Raw genomic sequence first — 24,338 nt, 5'->3', positions numbered from 1 at the left:
AACGCACCTCCAAAGTCCTACCAGCAGCAAATGCTTTACAAGCACCAGGATCCAGCCAAGTCTTGCGTTTCTGGCTGGTGGCTCCGCTGAAGGCAGGTGCCCCCAGCTCCCAGGGCGAGCGCCACCCCCGCAGCCCCTCTCGCAAAGGCTCCAGGGAGAGTTGAACTCACAACCCCGCGTTTCCAAACCAAGTGCTCTAACCCCTGAGCTATGGAGCCTATGCGCTGGGTTTCTGAATATTTAAATAAAGCCTAATTCCACATGGCCTAGGAGTACCCTAGTTGAACTATTAAAAAAAAAAAAAAAAAAAAAAACCAAAAAAACACTGTGGTTTGAGGTAGGGTTTTGTTTTACAGAATAACAGGATTTTGAATTTCTTCTCCTTGCTCTTAACTGAAGTAAGAGCAGCTTGGCCTGCTGAGGAAACATTTTCCATTTAAATTACTGGCTGGGTGATGAAGTCAGCCGTAACGAGCAGGAGGAATCCCTGGGCTGGGAGCAGCGTGGGATGCGCTGCCGGAGGAGAGGCCCAGCGGAGAAGGGGAGCGAGCCCACCCGCCCGCGCTGCCTTTACTCACGCGCCCTCGCATTCAAAGGGCCAAACTCATCAGCATAACCCAGGTGCAGCAGTAAAACGCAGGAGATGGGTTGTGGAAGCAGCAGAGATGAAGATTCTGGATGCACAAGATGTAATGTGCACCTGACAGGCGGTACCAGAGTCAAGTGTTGCCCCAAGTTCAAAAGCGAAGAAACGCTTTGCAGCCTTGTTCTGGTTTCTCCATCCACATCACTAGAAGCCAGATGAAGGTTTTCAAGAAACTCAGTCTCGATCTCTTTCGAGATCTGAAAAGCAGGTAGAAGATTTCTGGCAACTACCTCATAATACTCAAGTTTCATAGTGAACATGTAAGAGCAGTAAAATCTGATGCAAAGAGAAGCATGATCCTGTGCTTTGTGCTGAACGGAGCAAGCTAACCCAAACAGCCAGCGCTGCTGGACACCACGGTTACTGAGCAGTACCATACACAGCGAGACACTGGGTACTACAGAGAAAAGCAAAACAAGCAAAGAAAAAAAGTGAAAAAAAAAGCAAGATTAAGGACTGCCTCCTGCAGAAGAAATAAAACATGAGTCTAAAAATCTATGCATATTAGATTATGACATTTATTGTCTTCAGAAGGCAGGTCTGATACATAAACACCTTTGAATTTTAATAAATTGTTCAAATAAAAAACAAAACATGGAAATTTTATAAAGGTGGTCATTTCAGTCTTATTTTAAACCCCACAGTACAGTAAGTTTTACATTTAAGGCTTAAACATTTCAGTTAATCAAGTGAATTGCTGACATGCTACATTAATATTTACATCCACTCAAAATTTATATAAAATACAAGCGTTTTGAGTTCAACAGTATTGCTTAGAATTACAAAATACAGCAATGTCTGAAATACTGAAGGTTTCATAAAAGCAGCAATTTTTCTCCCATTCCTGTTTTTAACTGTCCAGAAAAAAAACACTAAAATAAAAATTTACCATGTTACATACACCACCAATTTGGAAAAGTGACCAGCAAGTCTTAAAAACATAAATATAAAAACAAATGAAAATTGACAGAGGAGCATGACTCCACTAAGGGTACAATAAGTCTGTGCTCTATGTATTACAGTTGTTTTCTCTGGTCAAAAATAATGGTGTATTTGAATAGGAATTTAGAAGGCAGGCTGGTTTAGTGATGAACACATTAGTGCTTCCATCAATAACAGCAAAGAACCACTTTGGTGACTATTGATAAACACATTGCTTAATTATACACACTTACACACATATGGCAAGTCAGACTTGTTACAACAATATTTAATTCTTTTGTGATGGGTCTATAGAGAAATATCAGTTTTCCATACCTGTATTTAAATACACAAGTTAAAAAAACCTACAGAGGAAATTTCATCATCTGAAATATACATACAGTTTATTTAGTCACCGTAGGAACTGAATGTACTTACTGGGGCTGGATTTTGCTATAATTTAAATGACAAAACTATTATTTTTGATCCCCACTATAAGGGAAAAAATGCACACATTTGGACCATATCTCCCCCACATTGTTACTTGGGTGTCAAGGATAGTTTGGGGGTCCGGGGTTTTTTGTTTTTTTTAATATATGACTTCCCCCTCCCCTCAAGCCTATGAAAACCTAAAAATAGGTATCAGAAAGAAATTACATGGAAAATACTTTCACAACCAAAGATAACATTCTGCACTTCTTTTTAAGGAGCATATGAAAAGAAGTTGATAGGGAATAGGTTCTTATATTAAATGACTAGAATCTCTATTGTATTCAAAAGTAGTATTTCAGCATATGCAAACTGTGCATCTTCCCTTTATTATTAAGAATACATTAGTCTATAAAAATACAGTATAGACAAGTTCTTCTCATTCCCTGACATAAGAATTCACAATTTTGACACAAAAATTGTAAACTTTGATTACATTCAAAATATATTTCTTAAGTTCTGAGGTGTCGGCAGTCAGAGCTATTGGTATACAGCAGAATTACACTATTGCAGAGCCTTTACACAAAAGTAGCTTATTAAAGACATTTACTTTTCTCATGTATTTTTGTTGCTACCAGGAGGAAAAGAAAGGCTTTCTGCTATGAAAGGTCTGTGTGAATGTATTACTCAGATGAACAATTCGTCCCTGACTTCCAGTGCTACTTCGCTCCACAACCACACGTGGCATCTGAACAAGCTGAAGAGGACTCTTTTCATCCTTTAATGCCTGAGTAAGGTTTAATATCTGAAAGAATGAAAGGGAAAGGGGCGCACAAGTTAAACTGGAGATGGTAGGTTTGTAAAGTTAAATGCCACTCAAAAAAAAAATTTTGTAGAAACATTGCATTGGCAAATAATTTAAGAAAGATGTTTTACTGCAAGTAGAACTATTTTATTTGGTAACAGTCACTTGATTATCCTTCCCTTCTTGATTATTTTAAGAAAGTTCCTTCTCAAATTTTGGGAAAGTGTAATACAAATGAAAAAAAACTAAAAGTATTTTTCAAGTTTAACACATCTCTTAAATACATCACATCTTGGAAGAAAAAGCCTTACAGAAAAGCAATCACCACGCATTAACTTTGGGTCAACCAGGAATTTAGCTACAAAATACTTCTTCCTATCAGATAAATACTAATATGAAGCCATATTACTAAACCCAATGCAAAGGTCCAAATTGAGCTTTCATCTCCCTTGAATCTCTGCTACCTCAAACTTCAGTACTCACTAACCACCCTGATGTTCAATGTTATCCTTACTGAAAACAACAGCAAATATTCAATTTAGTTTTACAGATCTATCAGCATTATCCGTTTTTTTCCCAGTGCACAATGCCTCTTTCCTCTTTAGCAACTTACTGCTCCCCTGTTTATTCTGCACTTACACAGCTGAACAACCCTGGTAGGCAATATCCTCTGCATGGTTTACTGCAACTTGGCTCTTCTGGCAACTCCACTTTACATTTACATTATCCAAGGCAATCTTTTGCAGATCTGTGCTAGCTTGTTGATTAGTCCACGGTATCCTGTAGTAACCGTTTTTCTTGTTGGTTTGATACCCTCCTTGGGAATTTTTTCCCTACTTTGCAAAAATAGACTTCTAACTAGTTTTGGCAGCTGTGATTTAAAGATCTTGCCCTTTACATGCAAGACATACTGATCTTTAGCCTCCTTATCAACTAGATAGTTAATTATCTTAAGATTTTCATTTTTAATGATTTATTTACAGATCTAGTAGACCAGCTGGTCTGCTAATCTTAACTGAACGAATCCATAGTCACGCAAATCAAAGTTAACTAGCTCTTCTATAATGCCTTTAAAATTTGCTTTTCTTTTATAACAAAAGCAAATCTAAAATCATTAATAAGAGCACCATTTTTGATGAGGAAAAAGCCATTAGTAATTATATCCAAGAGTAGTTGATTATCAGCATTTTTTCCTCTAATCTGTGCCTGAGAAGCTAACATCTCCTGCAATGATGCACATTCTTGTACCACTAATTTAGAAATTTTACTAAGCTATCTATCCAAATCCACAGGGTAGAGGGTGCCACAGAAAGGGTCCAGATTTAACCTTTATAGTGGGAAATTAATTCAGACATCCTGAACATTCCATCCATCAGTTACATAGATCAGATTTTTTTCCTGAAGCTTTTTGTTAAACAATAAATTCCCTGCAGCAAATTACTTTATCACAAAAAAGCTACTTAACACAGTTCAAGCTGAATGAATACAAGTGCCCCTCCACTGACTGCACACCAAATTTCTCAGAGAAGTTATTTTGGAAACCAGTCCTGGTAATTCAATTTAACAAGTAAACTTTGCCGGCTCTTAGCCAGCACACGTACCTAATGTTAACTGGCATTCAGCACACATACCTAATGTTAATTGGCATTCTATCTACTGTTTGACTAAGCAGAGCAGCAGTTTTGTGCAAAGCACTTCTTGGTATAGCAAACTTTACAGAAGAAAAGGTCAGATTAAGCCTCTCTAGGAATTGTGAATGGCTTTAAACTATCCATGCTGAAATTATAAACACAGAGAAGTCAGTTTCAATAAGTTAAGGACAAAAGGGACTATTAGATCACCTAGCTCAATTCCTCTATATCACAAACCATTGTTTTCCATCTAGTAAACTGCAATGGAGCTAAATAATTTTTAGCTAAAGCTTTTTTTCCAGTACATCAATCTTAAATTTTACAAGAGCAAGGAGACAGAGAATCCTTTTCCCTCCCTTGCATGAACAGTTAAACATACACACAAACACACAATAAAAGCCCTGATATATACTGACAAATTTCTAATCTGAAAATATTTGGATTACTTTTAGTTATTGATTCTTATTGCAACCATCTCTGCTAGAAAAAATAAACCTTATTATCTAATATTTCTTCCTTGTGACGCTATTCCAGCAATCACGCTAATCCTCCAAAATAAAGTTACACTTATTTTAATAACAAACTTGGGTGAAAGATTTGTTGGCTAATTTGGTTATGTGACTCTTCATTGTTCCTAATCTTAAGATATCATCTAAGGACATATATATATACATATATATGTATGTATGTACGTACATATATAGGAAAAGAACCCTGCACTACTGACTGCAGAGGGGAACCCTCTCCCCAAGAAACAATAAAACCCTATTTGAGAAAGTTTTTCTCTATAAAACCCCAAACTATTATAAGCTTTTTGCTTTCTCAATGACATGCAAATAAAGACAGCCTCTTTAAGTAAATTCAGCCTTCTCAGATGAAACTGCCCTCAAGTCTCTTCCAATTCAAATTAGTTTTTATATCTCTGAAAGAAAACAGCCAAGCAGTGATGATGTATTAAATAGATAAATACAGTTTTAAAAAGCCAGTCTTACCTGCCCTCTCATAACGGACATTTGATTTTCAAAAGTAGCCTTGTCAAATCCTTTATCAGTCTTTATTAAAGAAAACAGTTATTATTATAAGAAATGAGCAAATATATATATTAGCATGTAAATTCATCAAATTCACAATATGCATGGTCACATGCATCAACATTACAATCATTTCTGGAAGGCTGAAACAGTCATACTATGACCCACAAAAAGGCCTATTTGTTGCAGCAAATACGCATATGTGAAAATGAAGGATATACCATAACCATAACCATATAAGTAAAACACCTGTAGATGCGTCTTTAAAGCATTTCTAGGTAGGCTTGATACCATCATACAATGTTACACAACTCTGACTTGCAAGGTTTGTCTTTTTAGCTGAAGTAATACTTCCTCCTTCAAATTTATTAATCAGTTTCAGCTGTGATTAGACAATGTGGAGCCATTTTGAACAGAACTGAATCAAAGATGTAAATATTAGGGAACATTTTCCAGGATCCAGTCTTGCAATTACAACTGCATTTTCATTACATATCTTGTATTACCATTTCTATCAACCCTTACCATTTGGATTATTAAACTTGGACTTTGGACACATTTGTGTATTTTATGAATTATCTATACTAAAGCTTACAATTGTTTATGGAATGTTCCAAAATGGATGGTCCTTTGCCTATAAATACTGCAGCACAGTTTTATTATCTTTAAAAAAAAGTCTGACAACTTTCATTTGGAAATTCGTTCAACAACATAGTTGAGATTTTAGTGTTAACTTAGCACTATACATATACACACACACGTGTAAAATTATTGATACGAAAGTTATGAAAGTACCTGAAGTTGCATTAAATATGGTTTTCTCAAGTTGCTGCAGTTTTTGAAGTATGTATGCATGTGCACACATATGCATATCTATATACATATGCATTAATACTTTACACGGATGTTTGTTATTAAAATTAACTAGCTTTAATTGACTGCATGAAACATTTTACATAAAAGAGGTAATTGCAGTTTTGGGTAAGTTAATTACTATCAATTAGTCACATCAGTGACAGCTTCCTCCAATTATAAACCCGTTCTGCCATGTCAGCATTACATCTAAAATAGCAGAACATAATGACATACACAAGCTAAATTCACAAAAAGAACAAACCTCTAACTGCTGCAATACCCATGTTAGCTATTTCAATAATGTTCAATTCATAGAAGCACCGTTACCTTAAACAGCTCATAAAGATCTTCACAAAGATCCTGTACGAAGTTCATGTCAGAAATACGAGGAAGAACTAAATCTCTAGTCTCCTGAGAGAAAGGAACTTTTGCTTGAGAAAGCCAAGCCCAGTGAAAGGGATCTAATACAGAAAAACAGTTACATCTACAGATCAACAACAAGCAGAAATTCAATGCTTACTCTCAAATGTTTACTCTGGTGCCCACTAACCATTCAAGCACACATACTTTTTTCCCTCCTTTCTATACATTATCTGTTACCCATGTACCTTTTTTGGCTACAGTTACAGAATTAGCAAGCTACAGAAGTAGCTTGCTTAACCCCTTTTCCAAACAGCAAAGAACACACTCTAAGTAATAAGTACTTCGTTGAAGGAGTAAGTAGAAAAGGTGTACCAAATACTGTCAATAGAAGTAAATACTTTCTCCTACCTAGTAATGAAGTTTTCTTTGGAGAAAAATAATGGCTACTATCAAATAAAACATTTTTTCAGAAGTATGAGTTATACTGAAGAATTAAAAAAAGTAGCTTCTATTTTTTAATAAATCTTTAGTTTATTAAGATGTCTTCTAAGCAGGTTGATAAAAACATTTCTTATTTTTCTTACCCATAGATATTGTTAAAAACAATCAGTTTTTCAAGAGATTTAAGAGTATTTAGTTTTAACATCATATCCTAGAATAATTTAAATATTTAGGTTAGAAGGGACCTTTGAAAGTCAGCTTAGTTGAAAGAACATTTCATCCCATCATCCAGGTCACTAAAAACATGAAGCAGTATTGGTCCTAGTACAGACCACTGAAGAAAGTCACTAGTAGCAGACCACCATTTGAATATTCTAGCACTGATCGTAGCCCTTTGAGCCTGACAGTCCAGCCCGTTTTCTACCCACCTTACAGTCCATTTCTCCAGTTCATATCTCAATTTGAATACAAGAATTCTATGGGATATCATCCTGAGGCCTTGCTGAAGCCAAGGAAAACTATAACCATTGCCCTCTCCTCATTCACTGAGCTAGTCATCTCAAAGAGCTATCTGGCTGGTTAAGGACAGTCTGTCCTTGGTAAAATCCATGCATGAAGAACCCAAAGGTGATGGGGAAGCCTGCACTTAGACATTGCATTCAAGAGGCTTTGCTCCCCAATCTTCCTGGGGACTGAGGTTAGGTCAACCAGCCCACCGCTCCTCATACCCACTTCTTGCCTTTCTTGAAGATAGACAATTAGACATGTCACCTAATTACCAATAACCCCTCAGAGCTGACAAGAGAGCAACCTCACAGTAACATCAGCCAGCTCAGCCCTGTTTTGAAGGCATCCCATCTGTTCCCATGAACTTCTGTATGTCCGTTTTGCTTGAGCACACCCTTTCTTCTACTTCAGATAATGGGATTGTACAGAGAGGGGTAGTTAATTAGCTTTTTGACAGCTAAGCTAGCCCACACTTAATACTGCTAGAATTACCTGATGAGCTAACAGGCCCCAGATAAAGTAATTGTAAGCTGTGTCAGATGCTTCCCTCTAGACTACATGGAGTCGGAGATGTGGTCAGAAGCAACTCCAATCTAGTTTTAGTAATAATGTCAAATTTTGGTCTGCTTAGGAATAATGCTAACTGAAGATTAGTTTCTACACAATAAGATAAAGATGAAGACACAGAAACAACATGAAGCTTGTCTATTCATTATTCACTTACAGCAATACCTTTGAAATTTGGTCATTAGAGTGACCAATTGGAATCCTTCCACTCAAGTCATTTTCTACAACCGTAAGGGAAAAAACATACGCCTTACTAAATTCTTTCAATTCCACTATCAGTGATTATATAGTCATATTGTGATTGTGAATATCCATATAATATTATTTAATGTAAAAGAGTAAAAACCCCAAGAGTTAAATCACATATTCCATTGTAAAAATGTAATTTGTTGCTTATTTTCTGAAGAAAAATATGCCATTGTTAAGAAACCATTATAAGTGTGTATTGAATTTTTACTACAGTAATCTCATCTAAGAATATATATTTAGCAGTGACTCTCCCAAAGAGAAGATTAACCACACTTACATGCTCTCCACTCATCAGGATGCTTAAAAGGAAATGCTAACCCATTGTCAATTGCAGCAATTTTAATAATAGGTTCTTTAGTTACAGTCCATTGGATATCCTACAGAAAGAATGTTTCCAAGTGAAATACTCATGCATACAAAATAACAAAATACATTAAAGATACTAAATATAGTGCTTTTTAGCCTTGTTGCTTAAAGACAACTTAAGCATCACAAGGGCTTATCCAAATAAAACAAATTTAAGCATACAAGTCTTGCTCTAACGACAATGAAAAGGAGCCCTTCTCCAAATATAATATAAAAAGAGCACAGAAATAATTGAAGGAGTGCATTTGAACAGACAATTATTACTATAAATCTAATAAAGAAAAATCTATAGAACAATAAAAATAATTTCCAGACTAGTCTAACCCGAACAGCTTGTCCATTCACCTAAAATAATTTTCAGTATCAGATTTCCTGACTGTGCACCGGCACTAAAGCCTTTCACTTCTTCACACACAAGAAGTTATTGCAAAAATAAACAGTTTAAGAACATAATTTTCTTACCTTATCTGACAGATCAGTTCCATCATCTTGTTTTTCATACCTGACCAACCAGTTATCATTACCTCTGTCTTTAAAAAGGAAAATGCAGGTCACCAGTTATTTACAAAGAATTAGCCATCTAAACTGGCATACAACAATTTGCACTGTAAACTGAGAATTTACCAAAATAGGCAAAGTGTTCAAATCCCCCCCCCCAGTCAAAATACACGTATTTTAGCTTTATTGAAAGATTTGTAGCAGCTGATTTACTGAAAAGACTGAAAATTTATCATGAGTATAGTCACATATCACTTTTAGTTTCCCCCACTGGCTGAACACAGTAAAATATCTAGAAAGCTAAGAGAAACGTTTTTGATTCATTTATGCACAAAGACTGGCTGTAGAGTGCATCTGTTCTACAAAAAAGAACAGCAGCAGCTGCCACTGCCAGGATGACTTAAGTTTTATGCTTCTGCTTTAACGCTGGTAGAGAAAAGGAAAGGACTTCTAAAATTGTAGCTAGCATGAGGTTTGAGGAAGAGGGGTAATGAACTCTTTGAAGATGGAGGGAAAATGAAAGGTCATCTTCAGTTTCTGAAAAGGCCATCTTCACCATTCAGAAGGAATTGAGGAGTTAAAGGCCTTCACAGGGTCTTCCAGATATGTGATGCCATGGATACACAGGTACTTGTATGGTCTTAAGGTGCTCCCTTAACTTTAAGTAAGCATTCACTTTCAGAACTTTTTCATGTTCCACCTTGATCAGATGTATTAGATGAACATGAATCATCATCCACATAGCAAACTATTTTAAGCAGTTTCTTTACAATTTTAAGGAAGTCATAGGAAACAGTAATTGTTTTAGAACACTGGGTTCTATTTGACAGAGCTGACAAACCACAGCAGTGGCAAGAAAGTATTGTGTGCTTCTCATCAAGCTTACTTCTTCCAGTCTGTTTCTAAAAAAAAGAGTTTATAGTGACTCAGCTTCCACTAGATTCCTTTCTAACAAGTGAATTTAAGAGGAGGAAAATAAATCTGAGGTGGTATACCTGAAAAATAGTAAAGACGCCCTCCTCTGAAAAAGCAGCAAAGGAAGCGTTTAGATAAAATGGTCTTCGGATCCTTGCAGAAACAAATCACCTACATGGTTAACAAAAGAATCCCAGCCTCCATGCGAAAGAATGCAGGGGAACTGATAGATATATATCACAGTTCTGCTTCAGTGCCTGATCATAATAAATACAAACTCTTTTGCACTCAGGCAAAACTGTTATTGCTGTAGGGCTCCAGCTTAGCAGAAAGGAACAGCAGCTGTGGTTTCTCTTATGGCCCCTGAAATCCAAGCATCCCTTGTACGGTCTTCTGAGTAAGGGAGGCAGACAGCTAGAGTATACTGATACACTTGAAAGAACAACAAAAAGTATTTGTTTCAACTTCCTGTGTTGCTTAAAAATATCAAGTAACTGCCAAAAAGGGTTGCTTGGATCTTATCCTACATTGTAATATTTAACATTTGAATTCAAAATAGATTTTTGTAAATTTATAAGCAACATTCCGGTCTTCAATTGCGGGTGCAGGGAAAGACGTGTGTGAAACACAATAGAAAACTTCCTTAGCAACTGTCAGCCAGCACTGTTTGCCATTTCTGGCTCAAGAGAGTAGGTGGACACTAAGGGACACTGTAAGAGATACCTGTATTTCTGATGACATAATCTAAGATAACCAATCTTTCAAACTGTGACTGAAATTCTTTCCTCGTATTCTCAGGTAAAGGATCAGTTTCAAACTTCCTGAGCCAGTAGTCAGCTTCCTTATATCCTTCAACAAACAGCTGGAAGGAGCCAACCTGAAACATTAAAAAAAATGCATTTGGAAAACACACTTATATAGATCATGTAAGTAATTTTAATACTAACTGAAAAAATGATGATACTCTTTAAAAGTTCTGAACACAGAGATATGATAGAGTCATTTAGCAAGGGCTACATAAAATAGTAAGATTATGAAGTGTTTTTTCTTTTACTCTAAAGCCTTAAAAAAAAACCCTACAGATTCAAAACATTTTTTTCTTTTTTAAAGGTCATTGTTTTAAGCACTCATTGAATTAACCAGGAACAAAACACAGGCAAACAGCCAAACACAAACGAATATTCAGCATCAAGCACAATGTGTGGAATGAGGAAAAAAAATGACATTATCCCCTTTTCATAAAGGATTTTAGAAACACTTCGTTCAACAATTCATAAGAAAATCACCAAAAGTCACAGGAAAATATTCCTCTCAGAAAAACTTGCATGCTTCACTGTTGACCACAGCAACTTTAGTTGGTTTTTTTTTTTTTTTTTTTTTTTTCAGCATAGACATTTTACATGAAAAAGGTTGACTTACATTTCCCAGGAGTCCAAGGAAAAAAAATGCAGATAGGTGAAGCTCCATGTATGTGGGTAACATGGAAGGTGCTCAGGAAAAAAAAATCAAAAGTATAGCTTGACTTGAGAACAGGTGCACATGTGCAGAGATATAAGTGAATGCATCCTGTGTGGAATAAGGATGCTGATACAACCTTGCATAACATGCGCCACACGGATTGAAATCACAGGGAACTGATGCAAGTGGATTACCAAAGCTGCACATAAATTGTGTTTAAAAAGTTTAGGAGTAGTAAGATTTTATGGCTACAACAAGGCACGCATAGCTCAGCAGGTGAGGTTTTAGTCAGTGTAGTACTGCACACAAAACGAAAAGAAGGTGGGATGAACGCAACAAAAAGATGAATATAACAAAAAGATACCTTAAAGAAGGAAAAAGACACACAGAAGGGGAAAAAAAGTTAGGAAAATGAAATTACTAGCTAATCGAACTGGGGGGGGTAATTACACAATATGAAAGAATGATACTGAAGAGAAAGACTAAATAGTCAAGGAGAGGGGAATAGGTAGAACACTTGAAAGTGTTTCTTCTCCAAGAGAAAGCAAGACTGCAAAAAGTCATACAAAAAGTGGCTAGCTCATAGAAGCAGTTTAAATGAAGGAATGACATAAACCAAGTAGTCAAAATTTGCTTAAGATCAACCCTATCTACCAACCTTCAGTCATTCACAGATTGCTTTTAATGAGAAAAGTTTTTCATCTATCAAAAGAAGTTACCTATGAATATTGAGTTTTTTTAGTCAACTGTTTATGTAAAGAGAAGGAAATGCATAACTCACTATTTTTTAACCTTACCTTAGGAGGTAGTCCAATTCGATTAAATTTTTTAGCAACTTTTGGCACTTTCTCTAAAGCATATTTTTTTCCTCTTGACTTTGCACGATCTATTGCACTGTAGTTAAAGGTCTCACTGACAAGCCAGACAATCTTAAGATATAAAAGTTAAAACATAGGTCAGAGTTGCTTATTTTAACTATAGCTTCACAGTAAGTTTTATGCTCAACTGCGAAACAGGAGGCATCAAGCTTTTTCTATACAGAAAAATTCCACGTGAAAAGATGAACACATGCTATTTCATATAGCCTGAACAGAAAATTTTGAAAAAAGACTTGTAACTGGGGATCTTTATATGCTGCTTTTTGCACTCTTCACAACCCTCACCAAAACATCAGGCATGAAAGCACCAGAAAGTACTAGAAACAAAAGTAATTCAAGAAGAAAAGAGATATTCAATTCAGATCTAAAATTTAACTTTTTACAACAAAATCTCACAGTTGGACACTGTTCCAAACCACAGTGCCTTAGACCCTGCAATAGTTTTGAAATGATTTAGGGTTGATACATGATACATAAGGATGACTTCACAACTACAATCCTGAGAAAGACAAATCTGTATTTTTCACATTCTGGTAATTTATGCAGTTCAATTTTACCTTAGTTTTAGGTACAACTCCTAGCCCTAGCTTGTCATCCACAAGATAGGCACCAGCTTCAGAGAGGTATCCCTGATTTGGAACGAGGCAGCCTCTGCCAAAGCAGCAAGGACAACAAATCTTGTGAAAATATTTGGTCCACTTTGGATTTAGATGTCCATAAGGCTCTTCAGATTTTGGTTTGAACACTCCAATGCTTTTCTAAGAAATATAATAGAAATTTTAAGCACAAATACTTCAGTTGCAACAATATTAATACTTTCAAATAACTCATTTTCAAAATGAATTTAAATATTATCCACTGCATTTTACAATTTGCTCTTTTCAGATGATGAAATAATAAAACTAGAATTAACAAAACAGCATTCCTAATAAGTTTATCATCAAATGTTTGTCTAGAGGTAGCAGGAATTCAAAGTAAACTGTTCATAACAGAAAACCTAAAGTAGAGCTAACATTTACTAGCTTTTCGAAATTAAAAAGAACTGTCATTTTACAATTCAAAGAACCTTCAACAGTACTTTCAAAAACATAGGTTTCAGTCTCCCCATCGGTTCACTGATTAGGTTTTCCAGACAAAGATGCAATGTTCCCAGAAAAGTGACAAACACACTGTGTGTTAATAAAATATATTACCTCTGATCTTCTGTATTTTATCTAAAAGCAGTAAACAAAATAGACTAAAAATAATTCTGACATTATTTGATTGCAATTCTAGAGAGCAGTGTCATCTTCTACAGCTGTTGCAGATTCTTCAGATCAAAGCTGACAATGCTTCACATTATCAATCATAATTTACTTTGGAGAGATTTAAGTAGATTTAAGCTTTACTATGAGTATTGTGTCCAATTTTGGGTACTATACTTCAAGATAGATGTGAACTAACTGGAGAAAGTTGAAAAGAATGAGAACAATGAGAAAAATGCAAATGAAAGATTATATGGCCTGAAATTGTTTAGCTTAAGGCTCAGTAAATGGGGACATAAAATCTCTAACTATACAGTAGATTGCTATGGAAAACAACACACCCACTGCTAATGTGATGATAAATGATAGTTTTAAATCCCCATCCCAACAGATAAGATGGGAGAAGAAAAATCCTTTTGCACATTAAGAACAGCTCAACACTGGAATGTACTACCTGGCTGCACAGTTTTCAAGCTGGGATGCCACTTGGAACAGGTTAGACAGACATTCACCAGGAATCATGTAGGATGACCCTGCTCTACAACAGAGGTATCAAAAGCGCCTCCTACACAATTCTGTATTTGTGAGCCACAAACCCCAGAATTGCTATTACACTAAAACATACAACCTTCTGATCATCTGTGATATTTTAGCATAATGCATGAAGTCCACATAATGATGTTCCTACAGCTCAAATTTAGAAATGGTCCATCTTCACTCCTTCCACAGGGTCATGATAAATTCTTATCTCAAAGATTTGAAACTGTTTAGAAAGCAGTTTACCTATCAGTTCTCTCCTGAACACACATGAAAAGTTGGCTCTCTCAATAAGCCAACATTGTAGTTGCATCAGCAGTCTCAAAGCTGTTTCACGCCAAACAGGTAAGATTATAAGACATCAGTAAGGTTCCTGGCAAATCAAATATCATCATCCTTCAGTAAGTGCTTGTTTACCTTGATTACAGAAAGGAAGAGACTAGTCCCTCTAGATTCTAGTAAGTTTTCATCTGCTTTTAATCTTACTTTCTCAAAGCAGACTAACTACAGAGAATTTGTTTCATTCAGATTCTAAATAAAGTACACAAGACTTTGTGTATCAATAGCACTGCCCATCTCATTCACCCATTGCAATTTAATTTCATCAACTACCAAGAGAAACAAATTATCAATCATCACTATTTGCATTAATCCTACAAAGTAAGTTTCCCATCAATAGGGGGAGGAAATAAAGTGACAAATCCTTTGTTTTCAGTTTACTATTATCTGTGATTCTAAGGTTACACTCAAAATCATTATCAAGTTTACTTAACAGAACAGTTACCATTCAATTTAAACCTGTGCAAAAGGTTTTTATGCTTACAGTAAATACTCTATGTAATACAACAATTTGAAATGCAAACCAATGCTTGTTGAATATATTATTAAATTGGCTTTTTAAAATTTTGCAGCACCTTGGATGCTGGATTTATTTGGCACACTTCCTTAAGTCAAAGCTCCAATGTTAGGTTTAGAATTGTTAAGAAATTGTTTAATTGAATCCACTGAATCACATGGAGGTGCTCTAACCAAAGTCAGCAGCTTTTAATTTCCCAGAAGACACAGTAGTGTATTTGGTAGTATAAGCTAAACCATTAGTTATCACTCTTCTGAAACTCTCTGGATAATATTTCATACAAACAGACCATTTTAAGAAGGAACTTAGCTCATTCCATTACACACTTGGGCCTTACTGTGATATACTATCACACCTAGTTTGCACAACCTAGACAGTTTAAGGTTTCACTAAGTTGCTAAATTTTGCAGAGCCATTCAAATTACAGTCTGGACTAGAACCAGACAGTTCAGTGTGCAGACAACCTACCGGGCCAGTCCTAATTTTGCAAGTCAAAATTAATTGGCTCTATTGACATTACTAGTTAGTGAATGGCTGAATTATCAAAGATGTGCTGTGGAAGAGCTTGCATTTGTAACAGAGATAATGTCTTTTATTTGGTTAATCAATGAGCAACAAACACACAAACATTCATCACACCAGCAACAGTGTTGCTGAAGGACTGAACTGCTTCCTATCAGAACACGACTGAGGCAAAGAAATGTGCAAAGGTAATTTTATTGGGACAGCTTCAGTTTTATCTTTTAGATAGAACCAAACAGACCTAAACCTAATAGAAAGCTAGCTAAACTTGCAGCTGACCTCAGTATTAGTGCCAGTAAACACTTCAGAATTTAACAAATAAGAAAGCTAAGCATTTCCTTAATAAGCTCTTCTTCAACATAAGGCGGAGGAGATTACACAAGAAGGAAAGCAGGAGAAAGAAAGCTGGTCACAAAACTGGTCCGAAGTAGAATGATGCAATACTCTAGGTGATCTCAAACAGGATGTGAGATTCGTCCTACAAATGGGAGTTGCACTACTGACAAAACAAAGTTTTATCAAACCTTTAAAAGGAATAATCTAGATTATCTCTAAACCACAACAAAAAATAAAGATAACCACAAAAAATAAAGGCAAATTGAAAAAAAGCAAGGAATTTAATATCAATATTCCTGCAATCCCTTGGTGGCAAATATATTCATGTTTTGCATTGAAATTACTTTCATGGACTACAAAAAAAAAAAAAAAAAAAAAAAAAAAACACTCCAGTCCCCTCCTCCCCCCCCCTTTTTTTTTTTAATACATCTTCATTTCTCCTGGATACTTGCATTTAAATATTACCTGCATGGGAAGGAGGAAGAAAGGGAGGAAGAGAGGAAAAAACAGCAACAACAAGAACATCTAGGAACCTAGATGTTAAGAAAAACACCACTACGACTGTCCGTGCAAAACAGCAGTAAAACCAACTACTATAGTAAAGTGATGTATATGATCCCATTAGCCACAGGGCAGAGCAAATCACTGCTAGCCATCAAATTCAACTGAAATAAGTCTTAAAGTGGCTTTATACAACACAGATTTGCAAACATGTAAATCCAGAACAGGCAGGGTTTTTCTTTCCTAGTAATTTCTCCACTCACCCTGATTTTTAAGGAAAAAAAAAAAAAATTAACTTGATTGCACACACTAGCATAAGAAAGCCTCCAATAAACATTGCAATAGTTTTAAAGTATTCTTAGTGTAAAACCATAAAGTACCATTTGAAAAGTCATACATTTGATTTTTGCAAAGTATTGATCTGAACAAATATTTGATCACTCACCCAGAACTCTTCTATTGCATGTTAATCAAATAAGATACAATCTTCTTTCAAAATTCCACTTTAAAAGCAATATCAAGTTTGAATACATGCACAGAAGTATACAAATTGAAAATCTACAAAGAACAGTACCACTAAATTGAGGAATCGATCTGAAATCAAAGACTGCTGAAATCTAAACAGAGGTTTCACTTTCATTGTATACAAGTGCAAGAATCCTACGAACTGATTAGAATTATTTTTTCTGATTTCAAAAAAGAAATACTCTCTCTGAATCTACTTGACGATGATTTTAGCATATAATAAATTATCAAACAATTTATTTAAATGCTTTTCCATCTTTTAAATTAATTGATACTGTCTAGTTCAGCAATAATGCACTCACCCCCTTGGGATCCTTGACAAAGTAACTCCCACTGGATCCTTGAGAAATTCTCTCTGGAAAAACTCCACACTCTATAGCTCGTTCTGCTCTCAGGATAATTTCTGCAAATTCTGGATCATCCAAAAATACGTTCATATCAACAGTATGTCCTGTGTTTCCTGAAAATTAATAAAAAAGCACTCTTCAGTGCAGCTTATACTAAGAATTAAGAACAACATAAGTAAATACCTAGAAAACTTACAAATTTTTCCTGTTAATGCTAACTCAAGAGAAAGCTGAAAAATTCAACCTATTAGATCACTGAAACTTTGTTTCACCAAATGCTCAATAAATCTTTTGTTTAAAATAAAACTGCCAAATCTGCAACAACCAATTTGAGATTACCATCGGAAAACTTCTGTATTGTTCCAATGATTTAAGATTTATTTACATAAGAAAGTCTGAAAAATAATTCAAAAAAAATTCACAAACAAGCTTGTCAAAAACCACATGGGTGCACCAAAGCTTTCATGCTTTTATGTATTTCTTTTAGCTGACTCTACAAAGTATTTCTTTCTTTCAAGCTATCTGAAAGTAAATTGTCCATTAAGCACTAAATATTAGAAGGGTATCATTTGGCTAACAGCTTTGCTAACATATTAACTGCTACCAGGACACATTGATATTACTCAGTAAACACTCTAAGCAGATCACTGAGAAGTAGCATTAATACCTCGATTAAATATTGCATGCCATCATCATCCCAATATTAAAGCACTATAAGCTACTTAAAAAAATTTGTATGTGCATTGACTAAAATATCAGCTCTTCACAGATGCTAAACATTTAGATAACGCAAAACATTTAGATAATAACTAGAAAACAGTTGCCAAGATTTTGTATATTTACTGCTATTTAAATCCTTTGAAATTATTTTATCATAACTCTTGAAACCAGAAGTTTCAGCAACTTATTTTTAGGCTAGAATTATACCACATTCTTACTGATGTCATTTTAATAGGTCTATGTAGAAATTAGGGTTTATTCCTATATTCAGAAGCTGCCATATTATTCTAAATTAAGTATTCACAGACAATGTTGCCTTATTCCTATTTCGGCACTCTAGGAAGTGTAAGATAAAAGAACCTGTACATCCTTCTGGAAAGACAATTGACACACCAGAATCATTCAGAAGAGTTACTCCTAAACAGTTTAGGGACAGACAGATCAAAAATTGCTCCTAATCCTAACTGCTAACACTTTCTTGTAGCACAGGCCATTCTTTGAGACTTTTTCCTGGACCACTACCACTTGCTTATTCACGAACCACCCAGAAATAATAACATGGCTTCAAAACAAAAAAAAATAAAAAGCATGAAACATAGGACAGTCTTAGCATAAGTTAGAAATAGATTTAGAACTAATGACAGCTCACTTTTGAGGAGTAACAACTGCAACCCACTAAATCAGATAGACTATAGTTTAAATTAATAACTCCTACTGAAATTATCAGTGACAATTAATAAATTGTTTTCAGTTAAGTCTGCCATCAAAAGATGTGGAGAAATATCAGAACATACAGCTCAGCTGTTACTATGCTATACCTCTGCATCAATGAAAACAAAACTGGGGTTTTGTACTGTTACTACTGTAGAACATACTGTAGAACAATAATATCCACATTAAGATAAATATTCATCTTCCCAGGGAGAGGCCCTACAGAGGAACTTTCTACCACCAGGACTGAAGTTGCCTATGCAGAAGAAAATTTTCTCAGAGGGCAATTTTTAATTCTTACGTATTCATTTCAGAAGCTAAGACCATCAGAAGCCTTGTTGTCTTGAGGAACATATTCTTCAACCTAGTTTTTTCTAGCAATTAAGTCATTAATTAGTAATTAAGAAATATCTTAAATTTAAAAACAAACAAAAAGGTTTAATATACTATGCTGTAGGGTCAATTATTCCACTAGGGAAGAAGAGGGAAAAAAAAAAATGTTTTTGAAGCTTTTGTTCAGTGTTGCTCCTCTGCTACTAGAAAGCCTTCTGTTACTACAGTGATGTGGGCAGTATAAAATCCCGTAAGATGAAAACAAGAAAATATACAGTTATAAGAAGTTTTCCTTAAGTCTGTTAACAGTCTCCATATGAAAACAAGCCATTTGAACTGCCACGAGTATTTGCTGACTGTGACCAAGTTTTTGTATCTCAAAAAAAGTTAATGCTAAATAGCATTGCATTATTTGGTATTGCACTGATCAGTATCAGTAACATCTGTTGCGCGTTTGTTCTTCACGACCCAGAGAACAGCATGCAACCAACCAGGGTTTTCAGATGTCTGTGGTACAGAAAAGGCATAGACAAGGAAGCAAGAGGAAGGTGCAGTGATTGATCACACTTCCGAGATTTTCATGCACACTCTTGGGGCAGATCCTAAGAAGTGCTTTGCATTTTACCTACTTATTGCCTAAGTAGCACAAGACACCAGCCTTCATTCTAGAGCATTAACAGGTATGTTTTTTTAAAAGCCCTGTCTCATTAACACATTTTAAAAGCCTTTTGGGAACAAGACAGGAAAATTCTATTGTTTTAGCACCATGTTCACATTACAGTGTCTTAAGACTCCAGCTTAAAAGGTGAGATTTTATTCTTAAATACTGAAGTATGCTAAAACAAAGCAGCTAGCACAACTTATTTTGCTCAGAAAGTTTTGTAAGCTGTTCTTGCAAAAGGAAGAGTTTTCGTGAGTTTCTAGCAACCAATCCTATGGTGTAACTACATCAGCAAATGCTGTTTATTAAGAGAAGGCCATAGATTTACATCTATTTACAAAGTTATACACAATCAGGAAGGCAGAAAGTCTGAAGAAAAAGAAAAAAAACAACCATAGTAAAAACTGTGACCATTATAATCTCGCCCGTATCTTCAGAGTTAAGTAACGACCACGTTTACGCTTTTCAAACTCATGCTCAAGGACTTTCATTTCTGATTTTCCGCGGTGCGGGCGCGGCCGCGGTGCCCCCCGCGGGACGCGCCGGCGGGCGCCGCAAGCGCGCGCTGCGCGAGGCGACGCCCGGACCCCCCTGTCAGCGGGACCGGGGGCCAGACGAGCCGCGCGGGCAGGCGCGGGGCAACCGGGCGGGCAGCGGCGGCGCGCCGCAGCGGCGATGCCGGGGCGCCCGGCCCCGGGAGGCCCCGACCCCCCCCTACCTGCGGCGGCGGCGGCGCCCGCCCGGCGGCGCCCGGCGCCCGGCGCCCGCAGCAGCGGCTCTTCCTCTCTATCGCCCTCGGGCCCCGAGCCCTCCTCATCCTCCTCTTCGTCCTCGTCCTCCTCGGGCCCCCACTCCCCGCAGAGCCGCACCGCCCCGCCGGGGGCGCCCCTCGCCCCCGGCGGCCCCCGCCAGGCCGGCCCCGCCTGCGGCGCCGGCTCCGCGAGGAGCAGCAGCAGCCGCTCGTCGGGCTCCTCCGAGCCCGGCTCCGCCATGGGCGGCAGCGGAAGAGGGGGGGGGGGAAGGAGGAAGAGGCGCCGCCGCGATCAGAGCCCGCCGCCGCCGCGGCCCATCGCGCTCGCCGTCGCCGTCCGCTCCGCTCCGCTCCGCGGCGCCTGTCGGCGCCTGCGCACGCGCGCCGGCGCCCCGCCCCGCGGCGCCCACCGGCCTTAAAGGGGCCGCGGCGCGGCGGGCGCTGCCCGCGCCGCCCTCACCCCGGCGCAGGGCCTGGGCGCCCGGGCGCCGCCACCCGCCCGCGGAAGCCGCGACTGCAGGTGTCGGCAGGGCGCCGCGCTGGTTTCACTGCCGGCCACCTAACCAGAGCATCCCCCCGCTTCGCTTTATTCCCGACCTGGAATTGGCTTGTCCCCAGGGTCACCGCTCTCCAGTTTCTCTCCCTCCCCACACTTGATACCATGTTTTTCTACGCTACGGCTGTAACTTCCAGCAGGAGGTAGAAAAAATAGTGAAATCACAGTGAATATAACCGTAACGCTTCCCGTGGTCACACGGCCGTCTTTGCATTCCTTATTCACCTGAAGAAGACACGGCGAGGCCTCGCCGTGGGTGCCTCCTCACAAGCTTGTCCGCGCGAGGGGGTCTTTCCTCAGTATTCAAATTCGCACCGAACTACTCAAAAGATTTCAGTGAAATATAGAAGAATACATGCATGGAGCGCTTCTCACACAGAACTCAGATTCTGGATTGTACCGGGAGCAAGTAAATTCTCAGAGAAAATCGTAATTGCATGTACTTATTTTTCTCATAATTATTCATGGTATAACGATTCGTTTCACCTATTACTGAAATAAAAGTTATTTGCCTAGTTATTGACAAAACTGCTGAAACACTTGAGTTGTGTTTGTTTTATCTCAGGTTACCTGTCAGCTGTGGACTTTGGAACTAAATCGTGTATCATTTGCTTGTGTAGCTATTAATACCTGTAACATGATAAAATCTGTTCTAATTTGCTTTTCTATTTTCAATTCTTTCCACTAAAAGTGAACATACTCAGTTAAATGTGACTTCAGTCCAAATGAATAGGTATTTTACACCTAGTAAGCAACTATATGAAGTTTACAGCAACTGGATCTAATTTTCTGTACAGAAAATTACTGGATATTAAACTTTTTGTTACGCAGGGTAAAAAGATCAGAGAAATACAGGAGAAATCTAACATTTTTCCCACGAGATATTGAAGAAGACTGTATCTCCATTTATCTGCATTAGTTGAGTGACTGTGGCTATCTGAATAACACTGAGTTTCTAAAAAGTTTGAAAGTTCTTTCAAGTAAACTAAGTAAGAAATAACTCATTAGTTCTTTCGTTTCAGAGATCCATTTCCACATACCAGCATACGTGTACAGTTAACTGTTAGTTTTGATCTTCAATTGTAATGTGAATTCTACAATTTGTTCATATCCCTTAATATACACAAGCCTTTACATTGCCTCAATTTTCAATAGTTCAGAGTTCAAACTTTATTATAGCTCATAATTAAGCAAAATACAGATCACTGTAATAGTTATTAACTTTAATTCAGAGTATTAACTGCCTGGATCAAAATTATTAACTGTTTAAATAATGAGTCTAAGTTGGATCATTTTCTTCATGATAACGCTTTTGTCTGCATCCTTCAGAGTCTATCCTATCGTGTGTATCTGAGCACTGAGTCTAAGTACTGGAATGGGAGAAGCAGAAAAGAAGAAAATTGAGTATGCACACAAATGCGCACGAAATCAGTATGCTTTTAGCTTTAGGTGAGCGCCCTCTTGTGATATTTTGAGAAAAAGAACAAGCTGAAAAAATGCTCCAGATTTCTAAGATACCATTTATAACAATTCCTCCTAACAATCCAGATGCAACATGGCTAGGGGTGAAGGGGAGAAGCTAAGAAGCAGGACAGCTTAATATGAAAAGCTCTTCTGTGCTCAAAAGGTAACAAACTGTGTTAATTATAGTCTGAGCCAACAATTCACACAGGTGTGTAAGATTACTTTGCCAAGACACCTAACAGATCATAATCAGGCTAATTAGAGCTACAGCTGACTGTAAGCAGGATGGTCACTATGTACTTTTCTCATGCTGTTTAACTGTCTAAACTCAGAACTGTAGAACAGAAGAATCAGGTAAGACTTCATAAAAAAAAATCAGTTGACCAAGTATATCTGGTCAAAACTAAACACAACAACTCATACACTGGGTATTTATCCTGAAATCTAACATTAAGAAAAAAAAAAAGGTGGGGAAATTCACCTGTTCAGTTCTTGCACTCCAGTTAGGGTCATTTTAGGGAGGCAAACAGCAACCCACCATAGCCTAAGAGTGCCTGAATACAAAGGACAGAGTGGGGGCAGCCAGCAGGGCACAAAGGGCCCATGTGCTCTAGGAGAGCTTCCTCGGCAGAGGCTTCACCAGCAATTTCTAGCACAGGTGCAAAGCCTGTAAGAGGTTTTCTGTTGGTGTAACTATATACTTTCCCAGCTAATATATTAAGGAAAGCAAACACAATCCCTCCTCCTAGCATGTCCCCACCTGCAATGGATTTTTTGCACTGCCAAGGCCTGCAAGGTCTATACCCCTGTAACATACACTGGGCCACAGCTTCACCAAATGTGCAATTTGCTTTTGTTTACCATGGACAGTCCCACAAATAGAACTAGTTTTGCTTGCTGAAAGTTGCACAGGGCAAAAAGGCTCTTATCTGGAGAAAAAAAAAAGAAAAAAACCGCACAGGTTCTGCACAGCCAACAAATTAGTTTCTTGGGCTCCCCCACCCCACCGCCTCCCTCCCCGAGGGTTTCGCCCCCAAGCACACAGAGATGTGCCCAAGGAGAGGAAAATGGAGACACTTCGCAGGGCGCGGGCCAGTGCCGGCCACCGTACCCGGGCGGGGGGGGCGCAGCCGGCCGCAGCACCGCACGGCTCAGCGCGCCGCGAGGCGGCTCCGGGCGGCGGGGCGGGGCCGGCGGCGGCGCTCCCCGGCGGCGCATGCGCTGCTCCGCCAGCTCCTCCGGCGGGAACTGAGCCGCTCGGGAGGGGGTCCCGCGACCACCCGGCGCGCTGAGCTGCGCCTGCGCAGAGCGGCGGCGGCCGCCAGGAGCCGAGCCAAGCTGAGCGGCCGCCATGAACGCCGAGAACTTGGGCCGCAGCGAGCGGCTGGTGGCGGCGGCCTACGTGCGCCAGGGGGCGCAGGGCCGCCGCGCGCACGAGCTGCGCCTGCGGGCGCTGCTGGAGCAGGTAACCGCGGCTCGGCCCCTGCTCGAGGGCCGCCTGCTGCGCGGCAGCCGCTGCCCTGCGGGGCCCTGCGAGGGCGCCGCCCGTCCGGCCCCGGCAGCTCCTTCCTTGCGTTTCCTGGGCTCTCCTCCATCTTCCGTGCCGGTTGGCAGGGCCCGCGGGGCGAGTGCGGGGAGCTCGGAGGGCTGGCTTGCCCCGCCGTAACGGCAGAGGCCCTGCAGAGCCTTGAAACGAAAAGCTGCAGCTGGGGGA

The 24,338-nt window shown here is 38.6% G+C and overlaps 2 protein-coding genes across 4 annotated transcripts in view; one reads left to right on the top strand and one right to left on the bottom strand.

The window, feature by feature from the left end:
- Positions 1-1,150: 1,150 nt before the first annotated feature.
- PI4K2B (phosphatidylinositol 4-kinase type 2 beta) lies at positions 1,151-20,963 on the bottom strand. Its single transcript, XM_062575412.1, has 10 exons — positions 20,572-20,963; positions 17,384-17,541; positions 13,118-13,318; positions 12,480-12,611; positions 10,948-11,101; positions 9,274-9,341; positions 8,723-8,822; positions 6,646-6,779; positions 5,425-5,484; positions 1,151-2,801 (listed from the first exon to the last, which is right to left on the bottom strand). Exons 1-10 carry the CDS (start codon positions 20,843-20,845, stop codon positions 2,628-2,630), a joined length of 1,455 nt encoding a protein of 484 aa, XP_062431396.1. The 5' UTR covers positions 20,846-20,963; the 3' UTR covers positions 1,151-2,627.
- A 2,915-nt stretch (positions 20,964-23,878) lies between these two features.
- Positions 23,879-24,338, top strand: part of SEPSECS (Sep (O-phosphoserine) tRNA:Sec (selenocysteine) tRNA synthase) — a 29,195-nt gene continuing 28,735 nt past the window's right edge. For all 3 annotated transcript variants that reach the window (XM_062575409.1, XM_062575411.1, XM_062575408.1), the window contains exon 1: positions 23,879-24,089. In XM_062575409.1, the coding sequence (XP_062431393.1) occupies positions 23,976-24,089 (114 nt within the window). In that variant the 5' untranslated portion in view covers positions 23,879-23,975. The remainder of the gene's footprint in view (positions 24,090-24,338) is intronic.

Source organism: Rhea pennata, chromosome 4 (genome assembly GCF_028389875.1).
Source record: "Rhea pennata isolate bPtePen1 chromosome 4, bPtePen1.pri, whole genome shotgun sequence".
Classification (NCBI taxonomy): Eukaryota; Metazoa; Chordata; class Aves; order Rheiformes; family Rheidae; genus Rhea; species Rhea pennata.
The sequence above is the reverse complement of the archived record's forward strand: the minus strand, read 5'-3'. Positions and strand labels throughout refer to the sequence as shown.

Excerpts from the sequence above, each read along its gene's own strand:
- PI4K2B (XM_062575412.1), bottom strand. The coding sequence starts at position 20,845 with ATGGCGGAGCCGGGCTCGGAGGAGCCCGACGAGCGGCTGCTGCTGCTC. Across the intron at positions 13,319-17,383 it reads TTGTCAAGGATCCCAAGGGG|AAAAGCATTGGAGTGTTCAA; the intron begins GTGAGTGCATTA and ends TATATTTCTTAG. Across the intron at positions 8,823-9,273 it reads GAACTGATCTGTCAGATAAG|GATATCCAATGGACTGTAAC; the intron begins GTAAGAAAATTA and ends TTCTTTCTGTAG.